This window comes from Haliotis cracherodii, unplaced genomic scaffold (assembly GCF_022045235.1).
Source record: "Haliotis cracherodii isolate W230 unplaced genomic scaffold, xgHalCrac1.p SCAF_7, whole genome shotgun sequence".
In the NCBI taxonomy this organism is placed as follows: Eukaryota; Metazoa; Mollusca; class Gastropoda; order Lepetellida; family Haliotidae; genus Haliotis; species Haliotis cracherodii.
The window spans coordinates 57,513,638-57,533,716 of record NW_027266330.1 but is presented as its reverse complement, the minus strand read 5'-3'; the positions used below and the strand labels follow the sequence as shown (position 1 = coordinate 57,533,716).

Sequence of the window (20,079 nt, the reverse complement as noted above, 5' to 3'; positions counted from 1 at the left end):
TACACAAAAATCACACCAATATTACATCCAGCTCAAGAAGATCCTTAAGGACCACCATTCTCCTCAATTTGGTTGGCAGAGGTGATGACAGTTTCTCTTCGTCTTTTCCTCCAAATACACAAAAATCACATCAATATTCTACATTCGGCTCAAGAAGATCCTTCAGGACCACCATTCTCCTCAATTTGGGTGTCAGAGGTGATGACAGTTTCTCTTTGTCTTTTCCTCCAATTACACAAAAGACATCAATATTCTACATCCAGCTCAAGAAGATCCTTTAGGACCACCATTCTCCTCAATTTGGGTGGCAGAGGTGATGACAGTTTTCTTCGTCTTTTCCTCCAATTACACAAAGGACATCAATATTCTACATCCAGCTCAAGAAGATCCTTCAGGACGACCATTCTTCTCAGTTTGGGGGGCAGAGGCAAGTCCCTCACCCCTGACACAATGTCCCGCCCCATGCACCGTCTCACAGCATACACAGCCAGAGTGGTCAGATCTTCGGGATCAGAACATTTCTTTTTCAGCCATTCCAACATGTCTGGATTGTTCTGCAATGACTGCGGTAGCGGAGCCTTGTCAAAAAGATAGGGCTTCTGATAGTGCTGATATCCAGCTTCAACCAAGAACCGAGCAATGTCAAGGTTGCCCACCATTATCGCAAGTTCATAGGGATCGACTGTGTACTCAAAATCATCTCGTCTCCAGTAGAACTGTCCTCGTAGATCCAGCTTGCAGTTCCACTCAATCAGGGTCTTCACGGTCGGAAAGTCATTTTTGCTTGTTGCCTTTAGCAGAGGCGAAACACCTAGGACAGCTGAAACAAGAATTTCGATCTCATTAAAATCAGACCTCAGTTCTCGCTACCGCTAAACAAAGATCTGAAGACATCCCATTAGGGGTCCCATCAGAACGACCTTTCATCCGACCAATCAATGTGTCGCTTACCAGATTATGAAAGTGACAATCGGAATGTGATTTCTAATCATGCAATCTCGAAAACTTAAACATGGGGTATTCCGAACGATAGTTACGGGTTTAACGACTGAATCCGACAATCTAGACCATGTATTAGCCATTCCAGAATGTTTTTTTGTTCAGGTTTCAAATTTGTAATCGAGAATTTGTCAAAATATGTTTCGAAGCGTAGTCGCAAATTTGAAATATTTGTGCGGTAAGGCACGAGAAAGCTGCCTTCTGATTGGTCATTCCATTAGTTGGTCAAAGTTCGCGCAAGGTCGGTCTGACGTGACCCGTAATGGGATGTCCTCAGATCTTTGCTTAGCGGTAGCGTGAACTAGGATCTGATTTTAATGAGATTGCAAGAATTTGTTCTGAGTATCTTTTAATGCAAAAGGAAACCATCTTCTTGAGGCAAGGGAGGTATCTGACTATAAAAACCCAGTTTCCATCCTTGCCAAACTAGCCTGGTATTATGGAGTTATATTTTTGCTGGACAAAGAGTCTATGCATAGTCCAATCAAAATCGCGTTATGAAATCAACTTCAGGGTAGTAAAATACCAAGCTGATTTTGGTCGATTGCAGGACTTGCAAAGCATGTGTACTGACAAATCTATTTATATTTTTAGTCAAGGTGCTAAGGTGATATGATGGACTTCGAGGGGTAAGACCTGTTTGATTAAAAGATCTTGATTATTGATCAGATCCTCCTGACTGACCACCGCCATTTTGTTTGAGGCAAATGCAAGTGACATGAGAAGTGGAATCTGATTGGTCAATAGGAGGGTCATAAGAGGGACATAACTTGTAATAGCCACTGGTGGGGCTACGATCGAGCCCAGAAATTCCAGTGTAGTTGGGCAAGGGTGGAAACTGGACTTTTACACAGTTAACTCCCTTGCCTCGGGAAGATGTGAAGAAAAATGTTCATCCTTCTTTGTCTGAAAATGGAACATATCTGTATTTGAAATAATTTCAGACAGTTGTTGCATGATCAGGTGATCTGTCCAGTCATTGACCCACAACAACAGCAATATTTGTTGAGTTAATTTCCAAACAGTATGTTTCTTGCCTTCAAAGTGATTTGCAGCAACAATAACTGCTGCAATACATTCTTAAGGCAAATGGCTGAATAAAAAGCATTAATAGGTGGCGGCCATATTGAAAATCGGATTCGAACCTCCAGAAAAAATTGGGATACCATCATTGGTGGGAAGCATGTGGAGTTTCAGTTTCCTTGGTCAAGTAGTTTCTGAGGAGATGTTTACTATGGGCGACACATGATTAACATACAGGGTCTATAGATCCATTGATCACAAATGTACGGAAACCTTTTAGGACCATTTGGTTTTTTTGGTTTTTTCTTGAGATTTCAAGATGTTATGTTCAAATTTCAAGATACATACAAAGTTGAAATTTCAAGATAAGAATCTTGAAATTTCTAGATAAAAAGTTGAAATTTTGAGATTATAAATTAAAATTTCAACTTATTATCTCAAAATTTCAAGATAAGTTGAAATTTCAAGATATTTACTTGAAATTTCAACTTATTATCTTGAAATTTCAAGATCATAAGTTAGTATGTATCTTGAAATTTCAAGAAAAAACCCCAAAACAAATGGCCCTAAAAGGCTTCCGAACAAATGTCACAGATATGGAATCAAAATCTAATAAAAGAATCACGGGTATGGTACTGACAAACCTAGAACATAATCGGGCTGAACCGGGATTCGAACCCACAATTATAGGTCTCTGATGTGCCCTAGGGATGTTACTCTGCACAGCGAATCGCGGCGCCTTAGGCGACTGGGCCTCCTGTGCCGCCAGGCAGTTGTAGAATCAAAACTAAAATCAAGCTACTAACTTTGTATATCTGGATCAGCACCATTGGACAAAAAGAATCGGGTCAGACATTCCGCCTTCAGGAGGGCCGCTGTCAGCATGGGGTCTGCATCCTCACATACGCTGTGGTTATAATCTATCCCAGCATGCACCATCAGGAGCAGAATCATCCACACATCCTCGTGAACAAACATGGCGCCATTTCTCATGCGCACATGTTGTAACATCATGTTGGTGAGAGGTGTTTTGGCGCCACAGTCCAAGGAATACATGTCGGCGCCGGCTGCCAGAAGAACCTCAACGGCGGAGACACTCTTCTTTAGTGTGGCCATCTGAAGGACACAAGAAGACATTGTCATACTGTTGCAAACGTTGATATTAGATCTGTGGTGTTTAGAGTGAGTGGGGCGTCGGGTAGCCTACTGGTTAAAGTGTTTGCTCGTCACGCCGAAGACCCAGGTTTGATTACCGACATGGGTACAATGTGTGAAGCCCATTTCTGGTGACCCCCGCCGTGATATTGCTGGAATATTGCTAAAAGCGGCGTAAAACCATACTCACTCACTCACTCACTCACTCACTCTAGAGTGAGTGAGTTGGGTTTTAACGCTGCTTTGAACAGTACATGTATTTCAGTTATATCACGGCGTGTCAGCTTAATGTGGGAGGAAAGCCCGAAGTGATGCAGATCTCAGACGTTTACCACTTCGGGGAAACCCACGAGCACGGGTATGGTGCTGACAAGCCTAGAAACATAATCGGGGAGAATCGGGATTCTACCCCACAATCATAGGCAGTGTTGATGGATTTGACACCCAAGTCAGCACGTCACATTAATTGTTGTAGTTTATGACAAGAATTATAACTGGTCAAGCCATACTATAAACATTTTTCATTTAGGAAAGTTAACTTATCACCTCACCTGCAATGCTGACCTCCGACATTTCTTATCCTTGATATTAACATCTGCACCGCCTTCAATGAGTGCCCACAAAACAGGCGAGGGATTTTTCATCATTCCTTCTTTTATACACCGCATCATCGGCGTAACTCCGTCAAATGTGCGGTGATTTACATTTGCACCATATTGGGTGAGTAGTCGTATCCCTTCAGTGTTGCCATCAATGGCTGCAAGGTCAAGGGCAGTGTATCCATCGACATCTTCGTCGTTTACAAGGTCCTGGTCCTTCTTAAGCAAGATCTCAGCAACATCAGTTTTCTGTGCAGCCAGGGCATACATTAATGGTGTCCGACCACATCGATCTGCCACATTCATTGTGACATTGCTCTCAACAATGAGCCGGACACAGTCAAACCTGCCTTTCTCGCATGCGAGATGCAGCAAAGAAACGCCGTCATTGGTTGTGAAGTTGTAATAAAACTCATCCACATTCCCTCCCCCTGCTAAAAGGTCACGAAGTGTCTCAAGGTCATTTGAGTTCATGGCATTATAAAGGTCACTTTCGGTACAATCCTCCATGTCCATGGTTGGCAGTTCGAGACAGAACAGGAAGCTGTGATATTCACACCTGGGTAACCAATTACAGCAGAGCTAACATCCTCTGGATCTCCTCGAGACAATCAGCTCTACACTGGTGACAATGATCAGCTGGTGATGGGATGGATCCACCAGTCCGTCACTGCCCTCTCATCACCTTTGGGCACCTTGACGACCAGGTGGGATGAGAGACTTGACATCCATCTGGAAAGACAATGGAAACAGACTTCAAGGAAACCTCCCTACACATTTCTGAGAGAGTCAGTTGGGTTTAACGCTGCTTTGAACAGTATTCCACTTATATAGAGGCATAGCTTCATGTTGGAGGAAAGCCAGAAGTCATGCACGTTTACCACTTCGGTGAAACGCAAGAGCACGGGTATGGTGCTGACAAACCTAGAAATATAATCAGGTTGAACTGGAATTCGAACCCATGATCAAAGGTTTCTTGCATCCCAAAGGGACGCAACTCTGCACAGTGAACAGCGAAATGCAGCGTCTTAGATGAGTGGACACATTTCTGAACACTGATGGTAAGAACAATGTCTTATTTACATTTTTACATTACAAAAAGCAGTGGATAAACAGAGGTTATCACGCGAGTGTGTTTGGGGATGGAAAATATTATGCATTCGGAATAAACATTGTATTTAGCGAGCCTTGGCGAGCTAAATACATAGTGTATATTCCTAATACAGGATATTTACCATCCCCAAACACACAAGCGTGATAACCTCTTTATCATATGATTTTAATTTTATAATTCTGTGCTTGAAAATCGCTTTTCCTCTCACAAACATCACCTAAACATTGAGAGTTTTCCTGCAATGCGTGCATTAATATTTATCACGTCATATGGTAAGTGATGTGTCAGTCGGACAGTATCAGTAGCCAATATAGTTCCAACTAAAATCTGTTTCTTATACAGTGGCGAAGCAACATATATGCAAACCAACAATTGTTTTTACTTGCCTTTCTCGGCAATCCATCGGCCTGTCAGCTAGAGTAACTGCCCTTTGTCAAAGGGAAGCTACTCTAACCCTAGTCTATGAGACGTCACAGCCACGTTCAGACGTTGTTGACAGTCAGCCTGTTCTGTCAAAACGTTAAGAAGTGTAGTCAGATGTACACACAGCGCCAAAACGAAACGAGGTAACAATTCATACATATTTCGCCTAAATCCAACTATTTTTATTTGTGGAAAAGGTTTCAAACCGCAGATGTCTACAAGCACAGATATGGCTACTGATCCCGCTTGGCTAGGCCTAGTGCCCTCGCAAAATTGTTTTAAAATTTATATATCCAAAGTTGCCAAAACTTATTAAATGCCCTAGTTACGTTGCATTTCGACACTGATTTTCAGTGTATAAGACTTTTTATTTTATAATTGTAGCAATTATCCCTGTAGTTTATCCAGATTCACGATGGTTAATTCTGACTTGATCGCCGAATGACAAGTGCGACGCCATGTTTATTTATAAACACTGAAAGTAGTCCCTACTTGACCTTTGATGATTTGCATCTCTATCCGCATATGACCCCAATGGATAACATGTTTATCGGTTGGCTTTATCCTGCCAAGAAACCTATCTTTTATATGATAAAAATGGCTACATGCGAAAAAACATTCACAAACATGCCAGTGTCTCATATTTGAGGTCACTCTTCAGAATTAATGAACGAGCCAGATTAGCCAAATCAGCGCAAACAGCATCTACAGAATAGAGGCTCTTTAACACTGTATGATTGTACTACATGTTTCATTTGATGATTGTACTTCATTTTGGCATAGTGTGATTGTACTGCATTGTGACATTGTATGATTGTACTTTATTGTGACATTCTATGATTGTACTACATTGTATGATTGTACCACATTGTGATGTATTATTGTACAACATTGTGACATAGTATGATTGTACTACATTGTGACATAGTATGATTGTACAACATTGTGACATTGTATGATTGTACTACATTGTATGATTGTACTACATTGTGACATTGTATGATTGTACTAAATTGTGACACTGTATGATTGTACTACATTGTATAATTGTACTACATTGTGGCATTGAATGATTGTACAACATGGTGACATTGTATGATTGTACTACATTGTGACATTGTATGATTGTACAACATTGTGACACTGTATGATTGTACTACATTGTGACACTTATGATTGTACTTCATTGTATGATTGTACTACATTGTGACATTGTATGATTGTACTGCATTGTATGATTGTACTACATCATGGCATTGTATGATTGTACTATATTGTGACACTTATGATTGTACTTCATTGTATGATTGTACCACTTTGTGACATTGTATGATTGTACTGCATTGTATGATTGTACTACATCATGGCATTGTATGATTGTATTATGTTGTGTCAGTATGATTGTTCAACATTGTGATATTGTACTACATTGTGACACTGTATGATTGTACTACATTGTATGATTGTACTACATTGTGACATTGTATGATTGTACTATATTGTGACAGTATGATTGTTCAACATTGTGATATTGTACTACATTGTGACATTATATGATTGTACTACATGGTGACATTGTATGATTGTACAACATAGTGGTGCATGATTGTACAACATTGTGGTGCATGATTGTACTTCTTTGTGGCATTGTATGATTGTACTGCATTGTATGATTGTACAACATTATGATGTATGATTGTACAACATTGTATAATTGTATTACATTGTGACATAGTATGATTGTACTACATGGTGACATTGTATGATTGTACAACATTGTGATGCATGATTGTAGTTCATTGTAGCATTGTATGATTGTACTACATTGTATGATTGTACAACATTATGACGTATGATTGTACAACATTGTATAATTGTACTACATTGTGACATTGTATGATTGAACTACATTCTGATATTGTATGATTGTACAACATTGTGATGCATGATTGTACTTCATTGTGACATTGTATGATTGTACTACATTGTATGATTGTACAACATTATGATGTATGATTGTACAACATTGTATAAATGTACTACATTGTGACATTGTATGATTGTACTACATTCTGACATTGTATGATGTACATGTTGGCATTATATGATTGAGCTACACTGCAGCAGTGCAGGGTACCATAAATAATTATATTGTACAACATTGAAAAAATAATTTCACAGCTGTACCAAATACTTTTAATCATTATACAGCTAACACTACATTGGTATTTAAAACAGTTGTACATCATGTTGACCATGCATATTTATTTCATCATGTCTCTCATCCATTGGTTAGATGCCATTGAACTGTGCGGTACTACACATTTTCAAACGGTTTAACCTCACTGTGCCCTCCCCCTGAATGTTCTTGGAGGCAATTAAGAGTCAATGGTCACTTAACCTCTCGTTGTAGCCTGTGTCATTAAGTACATGTTCTTGCTAAACGCACTGAGTTGATAAAATCATATATGAATGATGTCATCTTGAATAAAGTCAAATATGTAAGTAAACGTCTACATGAAAGTAAATTAAGTGAACACCTGGTCTTATCACTGATTTTCAGCAAGTTTGCCTTTTACCAAATGGAATCTGTTTCACCGGATAATCTAGACTGGTTCTTCTCTTGCACTGACAATATATATTTAATGTCTGTATGTGAAAGTGAAATATATCATAAAGGTCCAGGGGGGCAAGGGGGCCCCAGTCATCTACGGCGCTGTGATTCGCTGTGCAGAGTTGCGTCCCTTGGGCACGCCAGAAACCTATGATTTGTTGTAGATCTGGAGAGGTGTGAGAGTTAATCACCTTTTTATCGACATCCTGTGTCTGTCTGGTGACATGGAGGTGAGACTTTGGGAATTTGATTGTCTGATCAAGACCGATTTGCAGGACGTTTGATTGATGAGGTTGTTGAGTTATACTGGGATGAGTTCCTACTAAGAACCTACTCCATTTTTTACATGACTATTATCGGGGGGCATGGGTGGCCCGGTCGTCAAAGGCGCTGAGATTCGCTGTGCAGAGTTGCGTCCCTTGGGCACGTCGGAAACCTATGATTGTGGGTTCGAAACCCGGTTCACCTTGATTATGTTTCTAGGTGTGTCAGCACCATACCCATGCTCGTGGGTTTCACCGAAGTGGTAAATGTCTGAGACCTGCATCACTTCGGGCTTTCCTCCCACATTAAGCTGACACACTGTGATATAACTGGAATACTGTTAAAAGCGGAGTTAAACCCAACTCACTCACTCATAAAGGTCCAATAAATAATCTATCAGTACCAGTAGATATGTGTAAAGGTATCTGCATTAGACTCAAGCTAATACCGCTATTGTGTCAGCCTCAACCACTGCATTTGTACCTTAGAACAATAGGTGAGGACGAGGTGAAGTTTTGTTTGTTTTTTTGTTGTTAAACGCAGCACAGCAATATTTCAGCTGAATGATGACGGTCTGTAAATAATCGAGTCTGGACCAGACAATCCAGTGATTGATATTATGAGCATCGATCCACGTAATTGGGATCGATGACATGCATCAACCAAGTCAGCGAGCCTGACCACCCGATCCCGTTAGTCACCTCTTACGACAAGCATAGTCACCTTTTATGGCAAGCATGGGTTGCTGAAGACCTATTCTACTCCGGATCTTCCATTCAAACATATACAGTCTACTTTATGTTTAGTCAAACACAATACACTGACCCATGCCGCCTGTTCAACATCAAAGAAAGCTAAAACAGTACATACGAACATGTGGCACACACGTGCCAAAAACTTGGTCAAATTTGGCAAACTAAAATCTTAACATGACCTCTTGAGGGTCAATCACATGGCTGATCGCGTTTTTCTTGTAGAGCACCGTATAACCGGATGTTGTTTCACATCATGTGCATATTACTGGAATACCTGCTTTGTTTACGAACTGTTTCGTTTACCTGTTGACCTTAGACTTGCCGTTTCCATCTCCGTCTATCTAATGGTGTTTTCATAAAGCTGGACTTACGTCATCGTTGGTTCTGAACGTTTACAAAGACTCGGGTGAACTTCGCCACAGTTATTGTAACTTCGCTTTCATCATGTAAGTCATTTCGTCTGGATGAACAGTCGCAGATTGTTAAAAATAACTAGCCAATCACAGCAGCGCAAACGTCATTGGGAACTGCTCGGGCACACCAGCACTGCGCCGCTGATGGCGATGGTATATATCCATGTTGAAGGTTATACTGAAACTTTCTGATGCCCTATTCCAGCATGTTTATCATCAAATGGGCTCTTAGCGCCATTCATATTGTGAGCTTAGTTCAACGCCAATTGCCATGGATGGGTTTTACGTTGATTAATCTGACATGAATATTAAATCAAACAGTGCCACGTCCAGCATCCTTAGATCTATTACATATGCTCCCGCCGACCACTAAAGATCCGGGGTAGAATTGTTCTTCAGCAGCCCATGCTTGTCGTATAAGGCGACTAACGGGATCGGGTGGTCAGGCTCGCTGACTTGGTTGATGCATGTCATCGATCCCAATTGCGTGGGTCGGTGCTCATGATGTCAATCACTGGATTGTCTAGCCCAGCTTCGATTATTTACAGACCGCCGCCATAATAGCTGGAATAGTTCTGAGTGTGACGTAAAACAACAAACAAACAAACAGCATATGGTCCCCGTTGGATTCCGGCTTATGAGAGGACACCCGTATACTTTGTTTGTCGTAGGGAACAAATGGATCGGGTGGTCAGGTTCGGAGACGTTGCTCATTATTTCATTCACTATTTTTTTCAGTTCCAGACTCGATGACTTTCTGACCGCCGTCACACAGCTGGAATTTTGTGCGGCGTTATCAACAAACTGAGTTAAGAGGATTATACCTACTTTGGAAATGTTGCATCTAGGCTTGTGTTTTGTTTGTTTTGTTTGTTTGATGTTTAACGCCGCACTCAGCAATATTCCAGCTATATCACGGCGGTCTCTATATAATCGAGTCTGGACCAGACAATCCAGTGATTGACATCACGAGCGTCGATCCACGCAATTGGGCTACGATGACATGCATCAACCAAGTCAGCGAGTCTGACCACCCGATCCCGTCAGTCGCCTCTTTCGACAAGAATAGTCACCTATTACGGCAGGCATGGGTTGCTGAAGACCTATTCTAACCCGGAATCTTCACGGGTACATGGAAAATATCATTTGTGAAGGGCCGTGATTTTACGCAATCGTGGATGATTTTCAACTGTGAAGTATATGCAGATTTGTGTTATAGGTATAGCCGTACACACCAGGTGATGCGGGACGGTCGGGTAGCCTAGTGGTTAAAGCGTTCGCTCGTCACGCCGAAATCCCGGGTACGAGTCCCCAAATGGGTAAAATGTGTGAAGCCTATTTCTAGTGTCCCCCGCCGTGATATTGCTGGAATATTGCTAAAGGCGGCGTAAAACCATACTCACTCACTACTTATCAGGTGCTGCGTAGTGTAAACCCTTCCAACAAGCGTGTATTCAGGTATGTGCTATCATGGCTTGGCGACTGTGAACTGGGGTTAGCTGAGCATCTGAAGTAATTCATGACATTCCCTCCGATCCAATTTTCCATAAGCTCGGACGGGTCGCTCTGACATAGGCCAGTGTGCTTTTGTCTCTAAATCATAGGGCACTGAATATATCTATTTGCTCTCTGTCATCGCATTCAGTGTGTCTTGCGTCGATGTATACTACTCAAAATAACTTAAAGAACACCCTCACTTGGAACGATGTATTTTTTCATTAATATTTTTTCCGGGTCGGAATAAATTTGGGAGGAACAAAAACACACTTACATCAATGACCATCAGCCATGACAGATTAATTATAGTCATATGAAAAAAATCGGGTGTTCTTTGATTTCTTTTGAGTAGTATATTTACCAATAAGTAAAATTATTACGACTTGGGGCAATTCAACGTTCCCATTCCCAGAAACAAATATTGTTTTAATAATACGTGTTCCCTAGCTTGAGACAATCTGACATTAACTATCGGTTGAGTTATGTGTGTCGGGGCAGGGGGACAATTAGTTTGCCGTTAGTGTCTTCAGATGGTTATAAACCATCCCCGCGATCAGTTGGAACAAGAGGAGGTTCGATTTGATGGATCACCAATGGCGCTGGTTTGTGATCGCCTGTTACGTTCGGAAGCAATATGTCTCAGCATTAGGCCCGTGTGTGAGGGGGCAGGGTTTCAGCTATCGACATTTTAGCCTGGCGAGCAAACTAGATAAACGCGCTCGTGAATACTAACAAATTTGAAAAGGGTTCATCTTGGTCTGCGATCGTGACCAAAACTCCGAGCGAATTTTCACTACAGAAAATTTGCCTCGCTTGGCTTGGATTTCTGATAACCGAATCGACTTTTCATTAGATTCCTAAAGAATTGGTATGACTTTGGCCTGGGAGATCATATCGATTATTTCTGAAGAGGTATCGCAAGACTCGCTGAGAGGGCAGACAGTATTTGGAAGGAGCAGACGACACAACAGTTTTGTGTGTCAAGAAGCAGACGAGAGGGCCGATTTGTGCGTTGTGACATTATCCCCGGGATTAGGAGATGTGTAGTGCTGTTATTCCACGGTCAGTCGATAAAATAATATTCAAAACTTCGGCTTGGCCACCGATTTCTCAACACTTATAAATAATCCAATAAAGAACAGTGAACATCCCTGTGTTTGAATCCAACTGTTCAGTGAATCATCTTTTCAACTGAATCTAATATTTACTGAAATAAATGTCTTTTTAAATGAGTTTCGTCTCTCATATCCATTTCATGTTCGAACGCCATTTGAAATTTCTGTGCCTGGTAAGTTTTTTTGTTTGTTTGTTGTTTAACGCCGCACTCAGCAATATTCCAGATATGACGGCGGTCTGTAAATAATCGAGTCTGGACCAGACAATCCAGTGATTGACATCATGAGCATCGATCCACGCAAATGTGATCGATGACATGCATCAACCAAGTCAGTGAGCCTGACCACCCGATCCCGTTAGTCGCCTCCTACGACAAGCAAAGTCGCCTTTTACGGCAAGTATAGGTTGCTGAAGACCTATTCTACCCCGGATCTTCACGGGGGATGCCTGGTAAGAGTTAAGTATTGGAAATTATGGGGGTCTCGAATTTGTATATCAAAGATTAACCTCTCGAAAACGATACGCGATAATGACTAATGACAATAGCTAAAATGGAAACAATTGTCATATACCGCCCGCATGTTATCAGAAATGAGCGGGCCACTGTAACTTGAAAATGCCCTCATATTGCTTGATAGGCCAGTAGAAATATTGAAACACCTAGACATTTTCTATAACAGACAAATTTTATGTTGGTGACGACGGGTCATTATCACGCCCATTATTAGGTGATGTCATATTGATGTTCATTAGGTGCTTTTTGGAGAACATTTCTATAATTGATACTAATATGTCTTCAGAACGCTAAGTCAACACCTTATTCTAACCTCTTATAAGCACTCCCAGCAGTAAATGGATATATATGTATCGATGCTCATGATATCAATCACTGGATTGTCTGGTCTTGACTCGATTATTTACAGACCGCCGTCATATACGGCTTTTCCATTGGACGAGAGGTCGGTCACATGACGCGAAATTGACATTCATTTAAGAAATGACTTTCACTTTTTGTGAGTTCATCAGCTGATGAAGACAGTGCCTCACGTGAGCAAATTAAATATGCTCACGTGACTGCATCCTTAATAGCCTGATTCACATGATGACACCGTCCCTATTTGACGTTATTTTTAGACATTGAGGAATTACCCTAAAGTAGTTCCGTATGTGTCCGCTTGATTGTTAACGTAATCACGTGACATATTGACGTTCATCGGGAAATGAACGACAGTTAGCTTGGTCGTGTTCATCTAGGCGGGGTCACACGTTACTGTCAATATACACTTCTTTTTGTAATATGAACTTCAGTTTCGCGGTCATGTGACCGACCTCTCGGCCAATGGAAAAGCCGGATATCGTGTAAACGTCACATTAAAAAAATAGACTCCAATGAACTCCCACAATGTGAATGTCGATTCTTTATTATTTGCGACAATGCCTCCATACATAACGGATATTTCATGTGTCGAGTGAAATATCGCGTTTCTCATCCTGTGTATTTGAGAGAAAATATCTCCTTTCCCCGGTCACGAGATGGAAGGCACGTGGAATATCCTATTTATATACTTGTGTAGTTGTCTACCGGAAAAATAAGTTTCTCCCTTACAAATGTAAAACCTTGAAACGTAAATTCTCCCTACCGTCGCAGGGACGTTTTACCGCCCCTTTTAATTGCGACATAAAGGGTAAACAAAGGTAATTAAAATAAATGAGGTCACTAAAATTCTTGATCATACATTTATGATTATATATAGAATAAAATTCAACGACAAAAATATTCTTGAAAACTACGAGACAAAAATGGCGCTTTGCGAAACGAAGAGTCGCGATTGACGAGTTGAATGAAAAATGTACAGTTTATAACGAAACATTGTCTCAAGAGAATAACAAACGGCTAGAAGCGACATTAACTCCATAAATGACCATCTATCATTATTTTGCCTTGTCAGTGTGGAATCAGCGTAAAAGGAAAGTCAGAGGTCTGTGTACGGGACAGACACTTACGATAAAGGGAGACAATTTGTGGGGAGGCAACTCTTGTATGACAATAGTTCCGTCAAAATGTTATGTACGTGGCAGTGAAATATCAAGTGTTATGTTCACTGCAAAGCAAAAATAAATTTCTCAACTTCAGAAAAGTTATTCTTTGAAACTGAGTGAGTATGGTTTTACGCCGCTTTTAGCAATATTCCAGCAATATCAAGGCGGGGGACACCAGAAGTGGGCTTCACACACTGTACCCATGTCGGGAATCGAACCCTTGTCTTTGGCGTAACGAACGAACGCTTTAACCACTAGGCTACCCGACCATTCCCTCTGACACTGAAATACATAATAAAACGTCACGTTGCTACTAGTTCTTTGCAAAATAAATGCCAACAATGGAGAATAAGACCGAACCTGCCAAGCAAAAATTGTAAAATTGCTGAAAATGTGTGCTTATGGGTAATATGAAACAGTCGTTATTATTTTGTGGGAACCTGAAGTATTTTGTAATAGGGTAATCGTCCATTACTAGATTGATCAACATTTTAAGACGCGAACACACAGACGAGTAGCGGGCTGCTTGAATCACCTGAACAAAATTGCCAGAGAACACAATCAATACCTCGAGGATTCCATTTAATTTGTGAAAAAAAAGCGACACAATTATTTGCAATTGTTGAGCATAAAGGCTCTTAGTGGATGTCCCTTTCTGGACTTGAGGTTATGCATTAGTGGCTAGTGTGAAAGAGCGACAATGTATGCATCTTCGATTATCCAGCGTATTTTGGCTTATTTGATTCTATTATGAATATTATAATCTGGATAATGGGGGGTACGCTTTAAAAGTGGATTTAATATCTCAGTGCTTATTTGATACTGATATACAATAACACAATACAATGTTTAAAATAACTGACTTAACAATGCCTCGACTGCCATTTTACACGGGCCAAATCCCTCTCATCCTCGATTTTTCAGAGTATTATATCTCCATTGTAATAATACGCTGATTTGGTTGATGCATGTCATCGATCCCAATTGCCTGGAAGGATCCTCATGATATCAATCACTGGATTGTCTGGTCCAGATTCGATTATTTACAGACCGCCGTCATATCTGGAATATTGACGAGTGCGGCGTTAAACAACAAACTAACCAACCAACATATTTCCAGCCTAGATATTTATGCACTGTGTGAGTGCGCTTGCTTGTACTTGTCCGGAACTAAAATCGGTTTTGTAATGCTAGCCCCCTGGATGCCGCCGTTTTAACATGTATATTACCTCTGACACACTATACTGACTGTCCAGTCCTTGTGTTATTCCCACACGCCGAACGCCAGACAGGGTAACAACAAGTACCATCTTTTAACGTCGTTGGTACCACATGGCGGAAGCTCAAACCACCGACCTTCCGCTTTCGGGGCAGATTCCTGGCTGCCGAAACGCGGTCACCCATCCAAAGCCTCACCGCGACCGAGGGTGTAGACTAAAATCTAGTCTCTGAAATGAACATATCGTACATAAAAACAGTTGTTCAGTTATCTTAATGAAAATATAATAAAAAGGAGCCCAGTGACTCTCTTCATTTTCAGCATACTGCAGTGATCTAGACTTGCCAAACATTATAGACTTGCATGGGCTGTATTTGATATATATTTGTATCAGGGTCTGTAAGACAGACTACCGAGGGTGCTTATCTTCACCTGCTATGTGACCCGTGCGCTGTGCATGGGATCATGTGCATACACTATTACAGCCACCAAATAGTTGGAACACTGCTGACTGCTAAGTAAAACAACATCGCACGCTGTCACTACAATAGATGTTCTAAGGGAGGTAAATGCACCCGTTGTATTGGTAGAGCACACTCATCGCCGGTGCACTGGTCTCCTTGAAGCAAAATTGAAGGATTTTATGCCTCATCAATAACTTTATTTTTTATTTGAAGGCCGTCATGTATACTATTCAAAAAAAGTAGGGGATATTTCATTTTACGATCATACTTGTAACAAATGCAAATGAATACGAGACAAAGTAATTTAGATCCTTACAGAGGAAACATTTCCAGTGAAATTCGGCCCCCAAACACAACAATGGCAACCCCAGGATCTGCACGTGATGCTAGTGATGATCATGGGGGTTGAACACCAGATTTGCACGACTTTCAATTTGAAGGTCATACCCACTGTGGAAGGAAATGTGAAGGTGGAACCATCAGTTTAATTGTTTTGGAACTCAGTTACCAAAAGGGTGACATGCGCCGACTCACACAAAATGAAAGGTTACGTGCCCTTGGCATGCTACAGGTTGGCACAACACAGACCGTTGTGGCGCGGACGATGAACGTTTCACAGTCTGTCATAAGCAGATTATGGTCCAGATATCGTGTGACACATTCTGTTAACGATAGACGACGCTGGGGTCGACCAAGGGCGACAACTCATGCACAGACGATCAGAAATCGACTGCACAGAGGTCATTTACACGCCCGGCGTCCTCGCGTCATTCCATGTTTGAGAGATCATCACATTAGGGCAAGATGCCGTTGGTGTCGGGATCGTCATCACTGGGATAATCGACGTTGGAACAATGTAATGTTTTCAGATGAGTCGAGGTTCACTGTGGACTTACTGGACAGGCGTAGGAGGGTGTGACGTCGACGAAACGAACGTTTCCGTGATGTTAACGTCATTAGACTAGATCAATTTGGAGGTGGATCTGTAATGGTGTGGGGAGGCATCACTGCTGCTGGAAGAACGGACTTACATGTTGTCCCGGGACAACATCTTGGCAGGCCATGTTGTGCCGTTTGCACGTCGTCATGGCCGCCGTTTCATCTTCCAGGATGACAATGCAAGATGTCACAGGGCCAGGATTGTTACAGATTACCTCCAACAGCGGCGTATCACCACATTACCATGGTCAGCGCTGAGTCCGGACCTGTCCCCCATCGAGCATATCTGGGACATGCTTGGACAGCAGTTACGTCAACGTCAACAACGTCCTACCACTGTCCATGAACTTGGTGATACGGTGCAACAGGATTGGAATAACCTTGACCAAAATGACTTGGGATGCCTCGTAAGGAGTATGCCACGTCGTATCCGTGCCTGTCTAGCCAACAGAGGGGGGTTTACCCGTTATTGTCTTTGCTTTCATGTCATGGCAACTTTGCTGTTTGACCCTGGAATTGGTTTTGCCCTTGGTATGGAAACTCTGTGCTTCACCGGCAGTACCAAAGGTGTGGAATAAATTGACAAATGTTCCCTTAATGTCTTTTCGTCATTTGTTTCCTCTTTGGGTTCACAATTTCCGTGTCATAAATCTTGTAAATCCAATATCCCCTACTTTTTTAAAATAGTATATTACAAAATATTTATTTATCAATACATTCCGTAAATGAATTCCATGGAGTCTACACCTGTTATTTTCGACCTATCCTTTAACAAGTACCATGCTTTAGAAAGTTTTACACTGTATTGTAATTCTGTCCATATATGTTTCATATCAGACGTTATGGGTTGTCTTTTTAACAGTGACCATAAATACTTTATTTAACAACAGGTTAGGCTATATCTTCTAACTCGACTCGTTTCATTAAATATTATATCATTTAGCATGGATGATATTGGCAAAACATGGCAAATCAATATTCAAGAATCAGAGCGCTTACGTAGTGTAATGCTCATTTCCAACCACAGGAACTTGCGTGTATGTCATAATATATTAATATAGAAAAAAACCCACCCCTCTATATATATTTACAGATGGGTGTGATTTTTTTTCTAAACGAATATATTATGCACGCTATCATCCAGTTCCTGTGTTTCCAACATACACCACGGGTTATATGGTCTCTGTTTCCATGTTGTTGTTGATGATGATGATGATGATGACGATTTAACGAACGGTTCTGGTGGAACCAATTTGCACGGTTTAATAACCAGGGAGTGCTAGTCTGTTGACTCTCTCCCTGGCATTCTGCAATAACTTTGAAAAAAAAAACAATAAAAATTAAAGCTGCAAGCAGCAATGGCGGGCTCCAAGAAACACTGTGCCCAAACGTCCATGTTCGAATCCTCAAAGGGTTTCCTTGAACCAAATCCATCAAATGTAGGCACCACTTGCAGGGTATCGTCGCAAGGAAAATGGCGTGTGCCAGGGTGTCCAGGTCTGTTCTAAACCCATTTCCGACCTCGAACATGTTCGAATCCATAAAAGGTTGGCTTGTACCAACTCTGTCAAAAGATAGTCACCGGAAATCGCCGCTACGAAATTGGCGTGTTCCAGGGGTGTCCCAAATATAAATCAAATATTACCACCATGCGGTGTTACTTTTAGCATACAACCAATAACAATAAATGAGATGCATATGGCACACTAACTTCATGTAAACTTGCAATAGTTTCTGAGGAGAACCTTACAAGATATGATCTTTAAAGCAAAATTTCGTTGAAAAAAATGACCAAAATCAAAATTCAATACGGCCGTAACTAAAAAAGAATTCAAAAATCGGCTCCTAAAGTTTGATGTGTTATGTATGGAGATAATTATCAAAAAGTTTGAAAGCATTTCATGCAGTGGACTCTTTGCGTTTAAAGACAGGTACCCAAAAAAACACTATGGAAACCTTGAATCCATAATGGCTGCCAAACCACGTGACCAATGACCAAAGTCAAAGAACAAAAAATGTCAAGCAGCTCAAGCAGCAGATACATGCAAGGTTTCAAAGTAATCAGATACGCGGTTGCTGAGCAATAGGGCGAAACATATCTTCAAAATATTCTGTTCTTTTAGTTATCTGCCCTTGGCTTTTGGGCCTACGGCCTTGGGTTTTTGGAGGGCACTAGTACCCAATGGTACACATACACACACAAAATGTGAACAAAATCGAGCCAGTGGTTATTTTTCTAGCTCTGGTACAAAAATCAGCGGAATAATAATAATATTAAATCAAACGCTAACACTCTGGGACTCTTCAGCCTTTCGGCTTGGTGACTCTTTTAACAGGCCGTAACTTCTTTGTCAGTTGGGCTCCAGTCAAACGGATTAGCGTTCTGCGTTCGTCCGGGCCCCGGGTTCCTGTCGCATTGCTGAGATAGAGTGCTAAACCTGTTCCCTACCTCGTTCATATATTCGAATCCTCAAAGGGTTTACCTGTGAGACATCACCACTACAAAAATGTATCTGGGTGTCCCAGGATGTTTCAACCAATTTCCAACTTCGACCATGTTCGAATCCTCAATTGGTTTGTTTGTGCCAATGCCATCAAATGTAAGGAACCACTTGCATGACATCGCCACATGTGTCCCAGTGTGTTCTTAACCCATGTTTGACTTCGACCATGTTCGAATCCCAAAATGGTTTGCTTGTACCAACGCCATCAAATGTAAGGAACGCTTTGTGAGACATCACCACACGTGTCCCAGTGTGATCTTAACCCATGTTTGACTTCGACCATGTTCGAATCCGCATATGGTTTGCTTGTACCAACGCCATCAAATGTAATAAACCGCTTGTGAGACATCACCACACGTGTCCCAGTGTGTTCTTAACCCATGTTTGACTTCGACCATGTTCGAATCCGCATATGGTTTGCTTGTACCAACGCCATCAAATGTAATAAACCGCTTGTGAGACATCATCACACGTGTCCCAGTGTGTTCCTAACCCATGTTTGACCTCGACCATGTTCGAATCCCCAAATGGTTTGGTTGTACCAACGCCATCAAATGTAATGAACTGCTTGTGACACATCACCATATGTGTCCCAGTGTGTTCTTAAACCATGTTTGACTTCGACCATGTTCGAATCCGCATATAGTTTGCTTGTACCAACTCCGTCAAAAGATAGTCACGGTTTGCAGGACATTACCGCTACCAAATTTACGTGTGCCACAGTTTCCCAGAGTGTACTAAACCAATTTCCGACCTCGGCCATATCCTAATCCGCAAATGGTTTGCTTTAAACGACGCTGTCAAAAATAAGGTACCGTAGCAATTGGCAATTGAGAAATGAAGAATCAAGTCTGAAGCGAGTCTGACCACCCGATCCGATTAGTCGCCTCCTGTGACAAGCATAGTTGCCTCTTGAGAAAAGCATCGGTTGAAAAAGGCCA

The 20,079-nt window shown here is 41.4% G+C and overlaps 1 protein-coding gene across 1 annotated transcript; it reads right to left on the bottom strand.

The window, feature by feature from the left end:
* Positions 1-214: 214 nt before the first annotated feature.
* LOC139448111 (receptor-interacting serine/threonine-protein kinase 4-like) lies at positions 215-9,404 on the bottom strand. The gene is made up of 4 exons (XM_071229625.1): positions 9,250-9,404; positions 3,729-4,508; positions 2,829-3,138; positions 215-820 (listed from the first exon to the last, which is right to left on the bottom strand). The coding sequence occupies exons 2-4, from the start codon at positions 4,290-4,292 to the stop codon at positions 360-362; spliced, it is 1,335 nt and encodes a 444-aa protein (XP_071085726.1). The 5' UTR covers positions 4,293-4,508; positions 9,250-9,404; the 3' UTR covers positions 215-359.
* Positions 9,405-20,079: the final 10,675 nt, after the last annotated feature.

Bases quoted from the DNA above. Each gene is read 5' to 3' on its own strand.
- LOC139448111 (XM_071229625.1), bottom strand. From the start codon at position 4,292: ATGGACATGGAGGATTGTACCGAAAGTGACCTTTATAATGCCATGAAC. The intron at 3,139-3,728 runs GTGAGGTGATAA...TGTGTCCTTCAG, and splicing joins GTCGGAGGTCAGCATTGCAG to ATGGCCACACTAAAGAAGAG. The intron at 821-2,828 runs GTTAGTAGCTTG...TTCTTGTTTCAG, and splicing joins TGCTGATCCAGATATACAAA to CTGTCCTAGGTGTTTCGCCT.